General features: G+C 38.8%; 1 protein-coding gene across 1 annotated transcript in view; it reads left to right on the top strand.

Moving 5' to 3' along the window:
• LOC107088382 (zinc finger protein 516-like) overlaps positions 1–16,584 on the top strand; it is a 24,762-nt gene extending 8,178 nt beyond the window's left edge. The window contains exons 2-5 of the mRNA XM_015380512.1: positions 7,355–8,828; positions 9,405–10,673; positions 12,138–12,202; positions 16,516–16,584. Of these exons, the coding sequence (XP_015235998.1) occupies positions 7,526–8,828; positions 9,405–10,673; positions 12,138–12,202; positions 16,516–16,566 (2,688 nt within the window). The 5' untranslated portion in view covers positions 7,355–7,525 and the 3' untranslated portion in view covers positions 16,567–16,584. The remainder of the gene's footprint in view (positions 1–7,354; positions 8,829–9,404; positions 10,674–12,137; positions 12,203–16,515) is intronic.
• Positions 16,585–17,203: the final 619 nt, after the last annotated feature.

Below are 17,203 nucleotides of genomic sequence, written 5' to 3'. Positions count from 1 at the left end.
GAGAACAGATGATTGTGTCTAAGGGGCATGCAGTAAAAAGGCACAAACTAGAGTGACAGAGAAACATAAAGGGAGACAGTGTGAGTCTGAGTTGACCTTGGCTGGATAATCTAATCCCTGTTGAGAGTGCTTTTTTTAGAGAGCAACTTAATGCTAGCAGATTATACTCCAATGTCTCACACACAAGCCAATCCACACAGAAAACATAATGATTCCAAAGTGCATCCTTAGACCCAAAGCATTTAAATGGATACTGATATTTCGAAATACCCATAAATATGTCATCCACCTGAGCTATTCTGTTTTTAGAAAAAGTCGTTGTTTAATCTCTAAGGCTTTGCATCAGATATTTGGGCCATTCAGTCAAACCTTTGCAGTGATTCTTTTCTGTCTTTTCTTTGACCTGTTATGGATACCTCTTGATGCACAAAGAGGGCAGCCATGATAAAAGGCCACTCATGGAGCAGCTCATGTCATGCAGTGAAGAGTAATCCCTATATATGTTGTGTAACCGAGCGGAGAGTTGCACGAGGAGGGGGATGGGCACCAGCGTGCACAAGTTTGCCTTGCCTGTGCCTGCTGAGCTCATGGCTTCTAATCTATTAGGTACATTAAGATGTCCACCAACAGTAAAGTGTTATTTTACTCTTTTCCTTTTAATTAAATCATTTTAGGAACTCTTTGGCAGGAATAACGTCATAGGTTATCAAGTTGCAAACCAACTCTGTGATCGGAAAATTAGGGTTGCGTTTGTTCAAATGCATTATTTCTGTGCTCCCCAGGATATTAGGTGGCTAAACTCAAAATGGATCTTGTTACTATGACTATTTATGTGTTTTGGAAAAAAAAAATTACAGACTGCAGGCAACGTGGGTCCTGTTAACATTTTTGAAAAGTCTTTATTAAGTTGACAATCACCTAAACTTTTGCTCCATTTCAAACTCCTTTAAAGCATGTGAGTTCTTGCGGTTTTTAGAAAAGTGCTTTACAGTATATGTGGTATTGTACACTTGTCATAAACATCCATTAAACATAATCTTACGCAGGAACCTGCTGGCTGTCTTGGTTGAACTCACTACATCTGAAAGGAGTCTGCTTGAAGTAGACTGGCAGGGTATCATCATATGACTATGCAAGAGGATGTCTGGATTAAAGTATCCAAACTTCTTAAACCTTTTTTAAAAGTTTTTTTTTTTTTTACATAACAACAACAACCAATACATTTTGTTGAGATTTCACCGATAAACTTAAAGTACTTCCTATTTGTTTAGTGCAAAACAAGAGAGACTGATAGACTCGATGCTCATTTTTTTTTACTCCAAATGAAATTTAACACAACCGATTATTGTCATAAATTGACATTATTAGTAAATTGATTGAGTAGTTATGCTTTGTGTAAACCCAACTGTTGTGTGAAGGCACAACATCAGGTAACACACCAGACAGGGTATGTTTTACAATCATCTTCTTCTCATTTAGATTTTGTTATTTCTTGAGTGAATACAAAAGCATCTTTTAAACTATCCAAACCAAAATCGCTGACTGTGAAAAATGATTGCCGCCTTAACTATAATAAAAAAACTTTACCACCCTTGGTAACAACTGCTTAACCCAAGTGATTTCAAGCCCATGTTCACAAACTGACAACCAGGAGACTGGCAACCATCAGTATGTGTCAGTAAACTTGGAATACTGTTTTAATGTCATTAAAATCTTTGGGATCATTAGGATGCTGTTCTGCCAAATTGTATTTTGTGCTCACTTTTTTATGGCGATGCCTTTCAATGTAAAAACCCTGCCTTATATGTATATATATTTTTTCATAATACCAGGGTTCTGGCAAGTTCATTTTATCATAGCAGCATGTACTCTCAAAACAGACCTTCCTCAATGAATTTCAGCACAGACATTGGACAGCTGATACCTTTAGAATTTCAATGGAATTACACAGATACCCTGACATTTAATGAGCATAACGGCCACCGAAACTGTGTTTCTAAACACATTTACCTCCTTTGCTCACATGAGAGAATCGCTGTGAAAACGTGAACCCCACACATTAAGGCCGTCATTGGATCGACTCACCAAAGCAGGAGAACAGTACACTACAGCTCTGACAGCAAGCTTGAAAAATCCTATAACAATTGCCCCCTTAACTCATTTATTAAGTAAGCTCAGCGTTTAGATTTTGTTTCTGGTTTACTAGCATTGTTCCTCATCAATTTCTTTAGATCATGGCATGATATTCTAACATCCAATATTTAACCTCCTTCCAGTTGTCAGACTGTTGTGGAAGTGATATTTGGATTCAACAAGTCTGGCAGCAATCAGGTTTACCTGTGGCTAGTAGAATTAAACTTGACTTTTCTAAGGTTTTCTCCTAATTAGTAAAAATAGTCATTTGGAAAAGCTTTTTTCATGGCACTGGGATAGTAATTCATGGTTCTGGAATTTTATTTGGTGGTAATTAATTGATTGAATGTATATTTTGTGTGCTATAGACATTTAAGTATAAAAAAGTAAAAACTGAAAAAAACTGTAAGGAGGCACAGAAAACACATGAAAGTGTTTAACAAATTTGGAAAAAATTAACCTAAACTTGGATAAGTATATCTAGCCTAACCAACCCTCGGAGACTGAAACTGAGTTTGTGCATCGGTTTTGTTTTCTGCTTCAGCTGTGTTTATGAAAAACGGCAGGATTATTGGACACAAAAGCGTAGATGTGAGGTAAGGCTTAGTGAGAAACTATGGCTTTGAACACTAGCATAAGGACAGTCACATGCTATCTCCAGTCAGGGGTATGCTGGCACAGGCTTGTGGATGTGAATATTTGGACGACTTCAGCCCTAAAATGCAGTCACAGAGACGGGCTCATTTTCTGGTTGTTTTAGAAAACCTTTCTATCTTCTGGTCTTTGTTATTTGGAAGACGAAAAAAAAAAATCCAGGTTGAATAAAACTGATTTTAATTCTGTGGATCCAAAATAGAAAATTATTCACAAGGTAGTCTGGTTTGTTATGCGATGAAAAGGAGATATATTTCCTGTCCACAACAGCAACCGGGGCGCACAGGCGGCGCACAAACATACGAGCCACAGATAGCGGATATTTTCACACACATCACAGCACACAGGCTCTCAGCATCCATGCCCTGACCATAGGGAGTTTGTGCTGAGCTGGTTTGGACGTCAGGATGAATCAATGTGAGGACAGCTGACTGGACATGGCTATTCATCTGCCAAAGAAAAGAGAGAGAAAAAAAGCAGAGTGAGGGATTCTAAAAGAAATGAGCAGAGCCCTGAAGCAACACGTTTGGCTGTGTGCATTACTTTTTCTATCCTTTAAAGAATGTTGAATGTTTATGGGATGGAAGAAGAGGAAGTGGATAATTGAATAGGTCTTTTTATAAATGTGGGCGGCGGTGACGAAGACATAAGGTCCTAATGTTATACTGCCAAGGTGCCTAACTCTATACCGATGGCCCGTTTATACCCATCTGTTGCCATCAGCCCTCTGACTTTATCCCCATTGTGTTAACTCATTACATTCGCCTTAACAATAAATCCTTAATTGCCACCCTCCAGTTTCTCCCGGGGCCCCCTCACCCCCTTATAGACAGTGTGCCACATTGCATGTGCACTAATCTGGTAGCGTCTGCCCACAAAACACCTGCCATATCCAAAAAGACCCTTCGAAGCCCCGCATACACCCATACAGGCATGAGGAGAGGTTCAGTGCAGATGACAGCATGTAATGCAGGCAGATGCGCTCGTGGAGACAGATAATAGGACAGCCTCATTCTTTAAAAATTACAAATGCATACCTTGTTTTTCTCACGTTTGTGAACTAAAACGAGAGTTGGATTTTGTCCTGTCTATTTGCTCAGACATGTATTGGAAAAGAGTGACGTAGAGGCCCAGGCCTCTTTCGTTTAACAATAACTCCCTCGACCCCCTAATGAGGACTGGAAGGCCAGACGTAAGGCGATGTGACAGTTCTGGTGCTGCCAACACAATAGCAAGTTTCTCTTTTGACTGCCTGGTTGGTTACGTATATAACACCTAAAAAGTCTAAATAATGCTTGCATAGAACACAAGTTAAATCATGCCTATGAAAAGTAAAGTTTTCTTGCAAAGTATAATCACTTTGTTGTTCTGCTGATCTCTAATTGAGGTTTAAGGCATCATTGGTTTTGTTTTTTAGCTGTATTTCTTTGCAATAAAGGTGTTTCATGAAAAATAAACACAAATTGTTAACTTAGGTCTTCATAAGCAAGTTACTGTCTCACAATAATTACTCTTGAACCAATGCTCTGTCACTGCCTGTGCCAGTCTGTGAGCCTCTGAAATGAAGTTTGTAATAGCGGTTTATTGATTGGGAATTAGAGTGGATGGCCCCTAAGGGTTCATCCTGGTTGGGCCAGGAATGAATACATCTCTTCATGCTTCACCTCACACACTCAATTTAGGCACAGGAAACCAAAGGACTGACAGACATGCATGTTGAGACACTGACCCGCACTCTAATATATACAGACAGGCAACGTCCTTTTATTTCGTGACAAAAGCACTGTTCAGAAATCTGTGGGATGCGAACGATAGCTTTTGTTACTTTAAGTGTGTATATCTATAAAAATTTCCTATGTTTATTGGGAAAATATTTGATTTCAAGACTCTTGCTGGAAACATGATATAGAAATCATTTAGGGCCAACCTTCTTTTTCTGGACAATTTCTTTACATTTCAAAGTGTACTTACACTTCTACACAATGTCAGGCATCCTAGCTTCTAAAGAGAGATTCCTGTTGTTTGCATTAAAGACGTTAGATTCCTTTCAAATGTCTAAAAATACTGTAGAGGCAAAGCTTGAATGCCTCCATACATTGCTTATCTAACAGGGTCACCGGTGTCTCTCTCCATCACTCTTTGGTTAAAAGGAGGGCCACAACCTGAACAGAGCAGATGTCCATAGTGGGCAACACGTAAACAAACAACCATTCACACACACTTGAAGGGGAACACCGTTTTTTTTTTAATTTTTTTTTTACATTGGGCCCTTTATTTTACATTATTACATCATGTTCTACTCACCCATAAAGATATTCTGTTTGGTTATATCCTAGTAACGTCTTCCTATGGACAAACAACTTAAAGGCACAAACTAAACTGTTCATAATTTATCATTTATGATATGCCAGCATTCTTAACATATAGGTGAATCACTGTTCCCCAGACATCCGCGGTTATATTTTTTATATTTATATCTTTTAAAAACAAAGTGGCGTGTGTATGACGTCATCAGCGCGCGCGGCTACCGTTCATTCTTCCTGTGCGCTGAACTGCTGGTAGTTTTACTCACATGCCTGAAAGATGTCTAGTGCTACTACCACAGATGATCTTGCTCTCTATATGGAATTGAACGATTCAGATTAGCTAGCCGAATGAATAGAAGGGGTAGAGAGTAGCCGCCTGTGACCCGGGCTACCTGTCACAACTCCAGTCTGGCGCGCAGATGATGTCATACACACGCCGCTTTGTTTTTAAAAGATATGAATATAAAAAATATAACCGCGGATGTCTGAGGGACTGATTCACCTACATGTTATGAATGCTGGCGTACCAGGCAGAATAAATTATGAACAGTTTAGTTTGTGCCTCCAACTCGTATCAACACTATATCAATGACTATTTTTGGTGCACCTGTTTATTTTGGTAATTCCGCTCCACAGCACTAGTTCTGCTGTGCGCATACCGCTGGTAAATTGGCCCCCTTTTAATCTCCTGTCACAACCTTCTGTTACTGTTGATTCTCGTTTTTAGCGTGACACGAAAATGGCAGCGGCGAGTGAGTCTGAATCAAGGATGGAGGCATCTGTTAGAACAGTGATTTTCAACAGGCGTACGCATACCCTTAGTGGTCCGTGAGTGTATTGCAAGGGGTACATGAAAATGTTTTATTTCTTAGGTAATAAAATAGAATAGGGCTGGGATCTGTTTTGCTTTGTGAGGACCAAATTTGCTCAGTAATCCAGCTCATACTGCTTCCAAAAAAGTAAAAAAGAAAAACAATCCACTGGACTTTGTACTTACTTCCAGGCAGCATATTTATTTATTTATTTTTTAAGATGGAAAGCATGAGATTATAAAAATCAAATGCTCAAATTAAAAGACTAAGTGAAATACCTTTTATTTTATAATGTTATTTTATGCTCCACTTTCTTACAATCATCAATTATTTTGACTGAGGGGTACGAAAAAAAGCCCAAAGGGGTACGCAAGTCTAAAAAGATTGGTAAACACTGTGCAGACCAAAATTATCCAAACTATGGGAATGCTTTCGGGCAGCTAGTGATACAGTGGTTTGTACACTCTGTAATGCTGCGTCCACACTGGAGGCTGTGGAAGTCATAAACACGCAGATGCAGAAATCTGGAAAATGGTTACCTGCTGTTCAGAAGGCAGCAGTTTCACTCACTCCTTCAAACCCACTACAGCTCTGGCTTATGTTCCCTCTAAACTCACAGCAGACACTCCCACTACCTGCAGCTCACGTCTCCCACAGAGATCCGTTATTACCGGAGAGAGAAGGGGTAAATTAAATAGTGGGTTTTAAAAGTCAGCTCTGTTTCGTAAGGAAGATTGTTAGAGACGCTAAGACGTGCCTTTAAGTTGCCTCTGATTGGCTTGTTAGATTTAGGCACAGAGGACTGATGGATTGGTCCAGGATTGGCTATCTCAGTCAGTCAATCGGAGTTACTAGGCAAGCCTTATTGAATGAGGAAATATGCGTGAGAATTGTCATGTGTGGTGTGGTGCGGGAAAATGGGTCAGATTGCGTGACTGTCAACCTTGGCAGCCCTGCCTAAACATAAAGAAAGAACGACAATTTAATGATTTAGATCAAAGCATACTCGTTTGCTAAAATAGCCCAGTCAAAGTCCAAAGCAATATCCAAATCTGAATCTATTGCAATACTTAAACACTCCACTTATAGATTCTCATTCCCATTTGAATGACACCAAGCAATTTGAAGAAACAGCATTTTCTTCAGCCCAACAGCCAACAGCCTTGTTGATGTAAGCTATAATTAAAGGAGGTTCTACAGAGCCTTAACTGTTGAAAGCTATTTTCTTATCTACTTCTAAATTATCTATTACGTTGTGCTTTCTATCACCCCAAAATTAGGTGACAGATATGTTTGCAAGACGCTTTACATTGGTATAATGAAAAATGTCTTTTGATGAACATCTAATATGATTAAAATTGAATAGTTGGGATCTTTTTGGACCTGCACATCAGTGAAATTGTTAAGATGTATCATCTCAGACCTAACTTTGACTTCTTCTATTTTCAGGGAAATCTTTGGAAACTTTATGTCTTCAGAGGTCATGTTGGACACTAAAGGGATAACCTTTTGCAGAATCATGGTGCCTGCTCAGTGAATTTAAGGAGTTTTGGACCATAACCTTGGATAATTATCAGAGTAGCCACACATCTGTTAACCTGTGAGATTTCACAAAAAGTAATGGAGACAGAGGAGAAAGAGGAGGCATCACAAAAGCAAACTGCTGTTTTAAAAGAGCTCGAGGAAGATGCAGCATCGTGCCATACATGCGGGGTTTGTGGTCGTAGCTTCCCCCTGCTCAGCTCTCTGTCTCAGCACATGAGAAGGCACACGCGGGAAAAGCCGTACAAATGTCCCTACTGTGAGCACCGGACAGCTCAGAAAGGCAGTCTAAAGGCTCATATCCGAAGCCATAAACTGGGCCTACTCAGCAAGAACCCAGGAGAAAAGGAGGTAGAGGAAGAGCAGGGACAGAAAGATGAGCCTGACATGCTTCACCTCCCCAAAGTCATCAGCACATCTGACAAAGCTTATCATGTCAATGGAAAGGTGAAGAAAAAAGTAGCTAAGAAAAAGGTTAAAAGTAAAAGTGGTTTAGAGATTGGGGATGGGCCTTTCTCCTGCATCATTTGCGGCGAGGTTTTCCAGCAGGTGTTGCTGCTTAAATCCCACATGAAACGACAACATGGTGCTCAGGATCACGGGTGCCGCATTTGTGGACGACGCTTCCGCCAAGCATGGTTCCTCCAAAGCCACATGCGCATCCACCGGGTCAAAGCACAGCTCCAAGGTGGTAAGAGCATTGAGCAGCCTGCCACGATCAATGGAATTCCTCAAGACCCTGCAACACTGGTGAATGAAGAGTGCCTTTACGAGCTCTGTGCCGGCTGCGGGAACTTCTTCTATGACCGCAATACTTTGCGGATTCATGAAAAGCTGCACAAACTGAACCAAAATCCCAAAAATGAAGAAACGAGGCCTTCTGAATTGCAAGTTGATCAGAAGCAATTTTTTAAAGTTCTGAATCTCAAAAGTAATGACCCTGAGGAAACACCCAAGGAAAATATTCAGGGTAGGAGAATTCCAGAGCTAGATCCAGTTTGTAGTTATCAAGCATGGCAGTTAGCCACAAGAGGACGAATAGTGGAGACTACAGAGAAATGTCTAGGCTGGGAGGAGAGGCTGGCTGATGCAGAGGTGGCATATGACACAGAGAAAGGAGAATATGTGCCCCTCAAGCATGAAAAGAAGAGGAAACAAACAGACAACTCCAGCTCTAGTGTCAAAAAGAAGAAGGGTGACACAGGCCAGGATCACACACCCAACTCCCTGAGTCATGCTAAAGGTAGAGACAAAAAGATTTTCCAAAAGGACCGTATCATTTTGAATGGACTCGGTCACGCATTTTACGAGGCTCTGCAGACAAGGAAGGTCAGAGAAAACACCAAGCCAAGTGAGAACATCAGAAGCCAAGAGCAGGAAGGTGAGCCTAGAAAACAGTGTTGTTCTTTAATAAATGAAATAGGTTTATCAGGTTAAATGTACAATTAGGAGCTGTTCTTAGAAGCATTATCTTTAATGACTGCTATACCCATTATGGTAAAGTGTCAAGACGTATCAAACGTTGTGTGCTCTTATTTACTAAGGGGGTAGAGGGAGCCCTCTAGTGAATTTTTATCTGAATTACATCCTATTTTGTATATGGGGTAATGGTGCATGTATTGTGAGTATTTCTTTTTTGGAAAGAATGGTAGCATAAAAGCAACTGCAATGTTATTAACAGGCTTCTGGTAATATTTTAGGAGGATGTTTCTTACCAGAAAAAGGACTCTTATTAACTTCATTTTTCACCAGTCCAAAGTTTATACACATCTTTGCTATTCAGTGGGTTTTCCTTATTATTTTATTTCCTATATAATCACTTAAAATGGTTTTATTGAATGTGTTACCAGGTAGTAATACTGTACACAGCCCAATGAATGAAAAGACATTGTTAAACTTTTGAATCTGGTGTATATTTAAAAGACCCCTAACTGTTCCAGTTTTTTTGTTCTTGCAGATAAACAATCCTCCACTTGTGAGTACTGTAATTTCCACACTGCTGACTCCTCTCAACTCAGGTCCCACATGTACAGCCATCATCTGGGTCCCTACGGCAAACAAAACGTCAAAATGGGCAACATCAACAAAGGTGGTTCTTCGAGATATATGGACTACCTCCGGAGCAGGAGCGTGTTGCTCAGTCAGCCATACTGGAATAACTACACGTATCCAACAGATCAGGAGTATGCAGATGGAAATATAAAGGTGGAAAAGGTGAATGAGATTGAGGTGAAGGAGGAGGTATATGCTGCTGGTGAAAATGGGAGTCTTCTCAATCTTTCTTCACCCTCTGTTACCGGCGAAAATGCTGATCCTCCAGTGAAGACAGAAGGTCTAGTGCAACATCAGTGTCTCTACTGCTCCCACACTAGCAATTATCCAGAAGTCCTGTGGATTCATCAGCGGGTCACCCACAGGGTGGATGGCAGCAGCTCTGTAGCACCCAAGTGGGCACCCTGTATAAGCATTTTGAAGAGTTTGAAAGCAGGGGCTTCTCAGTGGAGACGCACAGGACCACCACCGTTCCTGGAAGGCAAGGATTGCCCAGCTCTACCCGCCCCGCGGACTCCGCGCACACAGCCTCCAGGTTTTGTCGCTCAAAGCAGCACCAGCAAGCTCTCTGCTCCAAAGACCCAATCAAGCATCCCAAGGCCAAAGCATCAACCCAAAGACTCACATTCCTCAGATGCGACACATTCTCGTGGGAAGGTAGTTTCCCAACCTCAAAGGAAGTCTGCCGAACTAAAACGAGTAGTAGATGGTGCAAGTAAAGCCTCAAGTGCCCAGTCTACACCCATTAACACTTCTGTTAGTTCAAAGAGTCTATCAGGCTTCCAGCCTTCAAGCAGTCCCAAACACAGAGGCAACCGAGCATCTGTGGAGGGCGTGTTCCCACAGGAGGGTTTGGGTTTCATGTTAGCTAGAAATCATGGTGGGACTTCTTCTAATGAAGCAGCAGCAGACAGACCCCACCCCCGAAGGCAGTCACAGGACTTTTCTTCTGGTGTTAAGGGTCCCGATCTTTGGGCAGCCATAAGCATGTGGGGGCTACATGGTGGGAAAGCATATTTTGATTCACACCTATTTGCTCAGGGAAAAAGTGACTCTACAGAAGATACCCCAAAAGAGATGGACCTTTTAGGTCTCTTGAAGAGCTACGGTCCCCATGAGCTAGCAGCTTTTTACCAGCACTGGGGATATGTCGATCCAAGACTGGATCCACAAGGTAAAGAGCTAGTCTTCTTAGCTATAATAAAAAGCTGTGATTTATGTGAAAGTTTAGAGTGCTGTATAAGAGCATTTTATCACTGATATTGTTGCATTAACAAATTTCAGTGTATTTTATTGGAATTTCTACAAGTGGTACACCCGTTTGAGACTGAAAGAATTTATGGATGATTTCAAAATTTAAAAATTTGAGCAGAGTGGTTTGCTAATTATGTGGCAGAGTCCTTCGTAAAACCAGTTCTCTGCTATGAAGTATACCTCAAGTAGCTTTTCGCATAAAGGCTAACGATGTTAGCCGTTCTTTGGAATACAGCTCAAACTCACATAGGTTGGATGATGACCCTCTCCAAGCACCAAATTCCTGCTGTAGATTAGGTCTGAACTGGCAGACTGGATCATAGAAGTATGTTGATATTAATTAATTAATTTAAGCTTTTATTAATTTTATATCTCTTCCTGAATGTGGACTTCTAACCCAGTGTTTGGCCTTTTCCAATGTTTTTTCCTCAAGGAAAACGTATTTCCATAGCATTTTAGTGCAGGCTGCTGCCCCATGAAAAGCACTTACCCTTATTCTCAGTTCTTGTGCCTGGAGTGTTAAATGATTAAATATCACTTAAAATAACACTTCTTCTTATAGTAAACAACTCTTATATAAGACATAAAGTTAAACATGATTTTATTTAGTTTTGACAGAGAAATGATTTACAGATATCAGCTGATGCCACAATAATACCATAATGGGGAGAAGGAATAGAAAATGAGCCTCGAATGAGGGTTACATTAGTTCCTTATAGATCAACAGGAAGACTCCCTGAGAGAGCATTACACATCAGTCACATGTTGTCTGTAGCAGTTGTGGCATCACTGGGAGTTATCTGTCAGACTGGGAAACCACGTAGACTCAAAGGTTTATCCACATATACTTGCTGCCCCGAGATAACTTACAGCTTGTTAATGTGTGCCACATTATCATCTTGGAATTATCCGTTAAAGAAACTATAACTGCTTTCAGCTGCTATAGCAACCTACAGTTTCACATTGGAAAAAAATCGCAAAAGAAATGGTTTTCTTTAGATAAAAAAACAACAACTTCACTCTCATGAAAAAAAGCAATAGTTCAAATCTATTTTATTCATTGCTGCATAAAAAGCAGAATAGAATTTAATCAACTTTATAATTCTTTATTAAAATATTTCCAAGCGTGTTAATTGACTTGATACAACATTTGTTGTGAAATGATGATGTATATTTAACTAAATTTAACTGATTTGATCTGTAAGGAATTTTAATATATAGAACCTCTTTATTTCCCACTTCTCAATGTTGCACTTGATGTTATATCAACCCAAATTAAAAAAAAGACAGATAGAGGCGTTTCCTCATGAGTTATCTGTGGCTTTAATCAAACATGAAAGGTGAGAAACAGTTTTGTTATTTAAAGGTTGTTCTTGTTTTACAGCAACTCTGCAGTTGAATGGAAGCTTTGGAAATGAAGTTCATTCTTCCTCTGAGACCTCCAAACAGGTATGCTTTCTATAGACTGTCCAAACATCTTGTGTGATTACATTTAAAATTAAACCTAGTAAAAAAAAAATCCTAATTACTAAAGTTATAACACTTATATAAATCTGAAATCAATATTCAGAAAAAAATAAAATCAAATAGAATAAATCTTGTTATTCCATATAGATACAAATGCTCTTACATGAGGTGCTATGATACACTGATATTAATAAGATTCAACTTCTGAGTTTAGTCTGATGACAAAATATCATGTCATGTAGAACTGTAAGCCGGTCAGAAATCTCTTGGACCACATTTAGAAAATTTTATTACTGAAAAAATACACTCGCTTTTTTCTGTAAAAAGAATTTGTCATGACTCTGCAGTTTTTGGTTATGTTTAAGTTTTCTTTTTTGTGTTTTCAAATATACTTTCATTTGTGTCTTTCTGTGTTTTCTAGTTTATTTGTTTCATTTCCATTTCATGTTATTCTACTTATTTTTTTTTTCTTGTATTTGAATTCTTAGGTATTTTCTGCACTCTGCTGCCCTCTTGTGTCAGTCTTTTTTTCCTTAACTCCCTTTTAGACTCCTCTGTCCACACCTGCTTCCGATCTGCTGATTAGCCTGGTCTTTGTTCAGTCTCCCATTTATACACCTCATGTTCAGTCACTGTTTGCTGGTTCCTTGTTGTTGTTTTGTTGCTCTGTCGTTTGACAGAACTGTCCTGTTAAAAAAAGACAGATGCGCACCACTGGATTGGTCTTACCTGGGGCAAGGATTCTCCAATAAAATCGTTATTAGGTTAACAAATCACTCCAGAAAGACTGGAACAGTTCTAGTGGTTTTCATCAAGAACAAAAGCCTACGTATTTGTGCATTGATACAGCATAAACTGTTTATATGTTTCAATAATAATGGCATGCAAATTAAAGTTGCTTCTTGCTAAATTTGCTAAATCCATCCTTGCAAGCTTTTCTTTTAATTGAACATAATAAGTCTTGACTTTCTCTCATCAGGCAGAACTTTTCAGTGGTATTTATTTTTTGAATATTTGCTTGTAATGTCTGAGGAAGTAACTGATTTTTTTATAGCCCAATTCTGTTGCCTGCTTATCCTTTTGTTTTCCCTTCTTTGTTCTTCATACTGTTATTTTTACCAGCCTTTTCTGTCACCCAGGGTAAACACTTTGTGCTTTGAATATTAGGCTGGTAGTGAAAATGGGAGTCTTCTCAATCAAAAGTTATTAAAAGTTATTAAGATCAACTTAATCCATATTTTAAAAATTAACTTTTATAAGGTTTACAATTAAAAATAACACATTCTAACATTTTTAACATTTACCCACTCTTTGCGTTAAGGGAACCACACAGATATCCTTTATTTCCTCACGCATGTCTCTAGCAGCATGGTGTGCCTGCTCTCCTGTCTGTACCTCATCTCTGTCCGAGTGCAGCCTGTCATCCCCGTGCACATGCGTGTCTGCAGACGCACTTCTGTCTGCGTGCGTAGCTGTCAGCTCCTGCAACCTGGCTGCCTCTTTCCTTCACCATGGCTGACAGGGACGAGGCAAACAAATAATAAAAAGACATCGTTGGTCCCCCCTCGGGGTAAAACTCACCCGGCGTCTCCATATGTTGTGTCAGTTAGCTCTGTCACTCAGGCCTACCATTGTGGCACCTACAACTGCTTCCTTTCTTCTCTTCTCCCTCCTTAAAATCGCTTTGTCTTAAACTTTTTAGTCCTCTTCCGCTTGAAGAAGGAAACATTATCAAACTACCCCGCCTGAACAAGACCAAATGGGTTAGGTTTAATTTTGATTAGAAAGGAAATAATAAATAAATTCTCTTATCTCTTTCTGTGTAGGGTATGAAAGAAGGATTTTTCTCCTTACAGATCTCTACAGATTTAGATTTTTTGTCAAATGCTTTAGCTCATCAAACTTTAATATCACACAAAGATATACTGAACAAAGACAAAATGTAGTTTTTAAACAATGATTTAATTTATCAGGGAGAAAAGTTGGCCTCGTGTCAAAGTTATCGCTCCTTTAACCTGATACATGACTGGACATCAATGGTAGTGTTGGCAGCAGCTCCAATTAAGGTTTTTGATAATTGGCAATTAAACTTTTTTATCATCATGGGAAATGTTTGGGTTCCATTCCTCTTTGAGAAACATACATGAAAAGCATCTTAATGTTAGGTAACAGGCTTTAAATCTAATTTATATCCAAACTCTGACTAGGCCACCCCCTTGCCTTCTTTTTGGATATTGAGCCACATAGAGGTGGACATCCTGCTGTGCTTTGCAACATTTGGATTATATTCCTGCTGAAGTTCCCCCTGATCTTAATGTCAATAATAACCAGACACTTGCTTCAGGATTTTCTGGTAGAGAGCAGAATTTATGTTTCCATCAGTCAAATCGGTTATGCAGGTCCTCAAGCAGCAGATATGCTGTTTCCAAAAGTCATCAACATTAGCCATAGTTTTTGTTATATGACTCTGGCCAATGTAATTTTAGTATCAAGTTTGTCATTTACTGTTAAATCTTTAGCCCTAATTTTATTAGATAGATTCCTATTATGTCTAGATGATGCTCTGGGTTTATTCCTTACCTCCTCCAGCATCATTGTTGATGAACTCATGGAATAATTAGACTGGCTATTTCCGGGAAAGTTCTCTACTGTTCCATGTTTTCTACACATGTGAATGATGGGTCTTGTTGAAGTTCCAAAAGCCTTAGAAATCACTTTCTTTGAACAAAGGACTGATAGATATGAGTCGCCTTGTTTCTCATCTGTTCTTAAATAGTTTGTTTTTTATGTCTATTAGCCTACTTCATGTTGCAATACAGGTTCTGTTTAAGTAATTTATTGGTTGTATTTTTTAGGCCTGAATTTGGCTTGTGAAATTAAGCCATTTATTATCTAGAAAAAGAAGGGTCATTATGTTTTTCACCTAGAGCCAGGATGGCTTTGATTCCTTTTTTTAAAAAAACCTTGATTAATGAAATCATCACGTAAGGAGTGCTCATCAATTATATTTCCTGTGGTGCCAGATTTTTTTGTCTTAGTCCTAACTTAGTAAAGCCTTCTTCTTGGCCAGCTGCTGTGACTCATGCGGCTGTTTTCCACCATCAGTGGACATACTCAAGCCTTTTTGTCGATCACCATGGAGACACTTCTTTGTTGAAACATGTTACAGCTGTTATTCTAAAGACTGACCATACTTAGATGGGTTTTTAGACAAAAAGGTTTTCAATATAGACTTTTAACTTCCAGGTTTAGCATCCCTGAAAGAATTTGGTAAAGCTGCACTGTTGCAAAATAAAACAGTCCCTCTCTGTATTTTGGAATTTAATGATAGGCCAGAAGGCTGAGATGTCATTGAGTTAGATGTTAAGACAAGGCAACATTCAAATTAAATCATACAGGGGAGCTCAGACTACAGTAAAGCCATGCTCTTGGTCACATGACTCCTTCTGCGTTGGATCCAACCCTCTCACTTTATATAGGACAGTGTTTTTTAGAAGGGCAGCTTACATGGAGTATTGACATGCACCGAGTGCTGTACATTGACCTAAAAAAATATTTATTATTTATTTATTTCTCCATTTAAGCTAATAGTTTGTTCAAAACATGTACAGTGTTGCTTTAACTGAGGAGACTTTTTCTATGGGATTATCCACCATCGTTTTGACTATTATTGTCTGCTGTAGAAACTCTGGTTCAGTTATTTGGTACAGTTGCCAAGAATTGTTGTCATGTAAGTGTGGTACGTCTTCAATTTCATTTTTAATTCAGGTTAAATGTATTCAATTAAAATATACCTAATCAAAAATTATAAGAAAATATGTGCTAAAATGCAACTTAAGTACTCATTAACTGTAAATCTTATATCTGATTTATGAAAGCTGTGGAATATCGTCCTTTGCACAAATCTTGTTTTTTTTTTTCAAGGAATTAAATGAAAAGATCATTAAAGAAAACAATCAGTGCCATTATAAAATAAAAAGTTGAGGAAGAAGAATAATTTCCAATTTTTCTAGAAAATAAAGCTTGACACTTTATTTATAGATTACGTTTTAGACTGTCCTGTCTAAAGCCTATACTTACAAGTAGTCAAATATTTATCTTTGAACAAGACAAAATAGATAAGTACAATATTTTCCTATGTAGTGCCTCACTTTGATTTTGCTGTATTGTTATAAAAAATTATTTCTGTATTTTTGGGGAACCCAAACACTTTTACTGTCATAGTTTAATACAATTCCTATTCAAACACACAGATGTGGGATGTAAACTCTGAGTTTTATGTTTGTCTTCTGCAGAAGAGCAACCGCTCCACTCCATCTTCAGGATCTCTGCATAAAGGAACATGAGATGTTGGACCCGGCTGCCAAAATCCTACCAGCAGAATAGAAACACCTTTTGTTTTTGGAAGCAAGCAGCCATCGCTCCCCAAAAACAATCAATGCAGGGAAAAAGCACAATATATTCAAAGCTATGAGTTTAACTCATTTAGCATCAAAATGATTAGGTTTGATTTGTTCTGCATGTTTTCTTGACTTGTTAAACATTTAGCTGATAATTAGCTTATGCAGCACAAATTAATAAATTGTTTGCAAACTCTATAAATGATGCTCCTGTAGCTACATAGGAAGTGTCTTTAGTTGTAGTCACTTTGTAAAATGGATCCATCAAATAGCAGAAAAGGCTTACAAACCTAAAGAGCTTTGGGAAACCCACCATCTGCAAAATGAAATAAGCTGTATATCAATGTCATGTTTCAGTTATTTTTTGTCTTTTGTAAATGTTTTTGTTTTCACATTTTTTTGGTAAGTTTGTCATTGTTAATGTTCAGAAATAATCCTAACAATCAGACATGATTTGAGTTTGAGCCCAAATTCAACCAAAACACTCTGACCTCAGATCAGGGATGTGGTGCCAGTTTATGTGTCGCTTTTCTATGGAAGTCTGGTCATGGTACTGTCTGGTTTCTGTTAGAAATTTACTCTA

Source organism: Cyprinodon variegatus, unplaced genomic scaffold, assembly GCF_000732505.1.
Source record: "Cyprinodon variegatus isolate N-32 unplaced genomic scaffold, C_variegatus-1.0 Scaffold216, whole genome shotgun sequence".
Taxonomy (NCBI): domain Eukaryota; kingdom Metazoa; phylum Chordata; class Actinopteri; order Cyprinodontiformes; family Cyprinodontidae; genus Cyprinodon; species Cyprinodon variegatus.
This window is presented reverse-complemented; position numbering and strand designations above follow the sequence as displayed.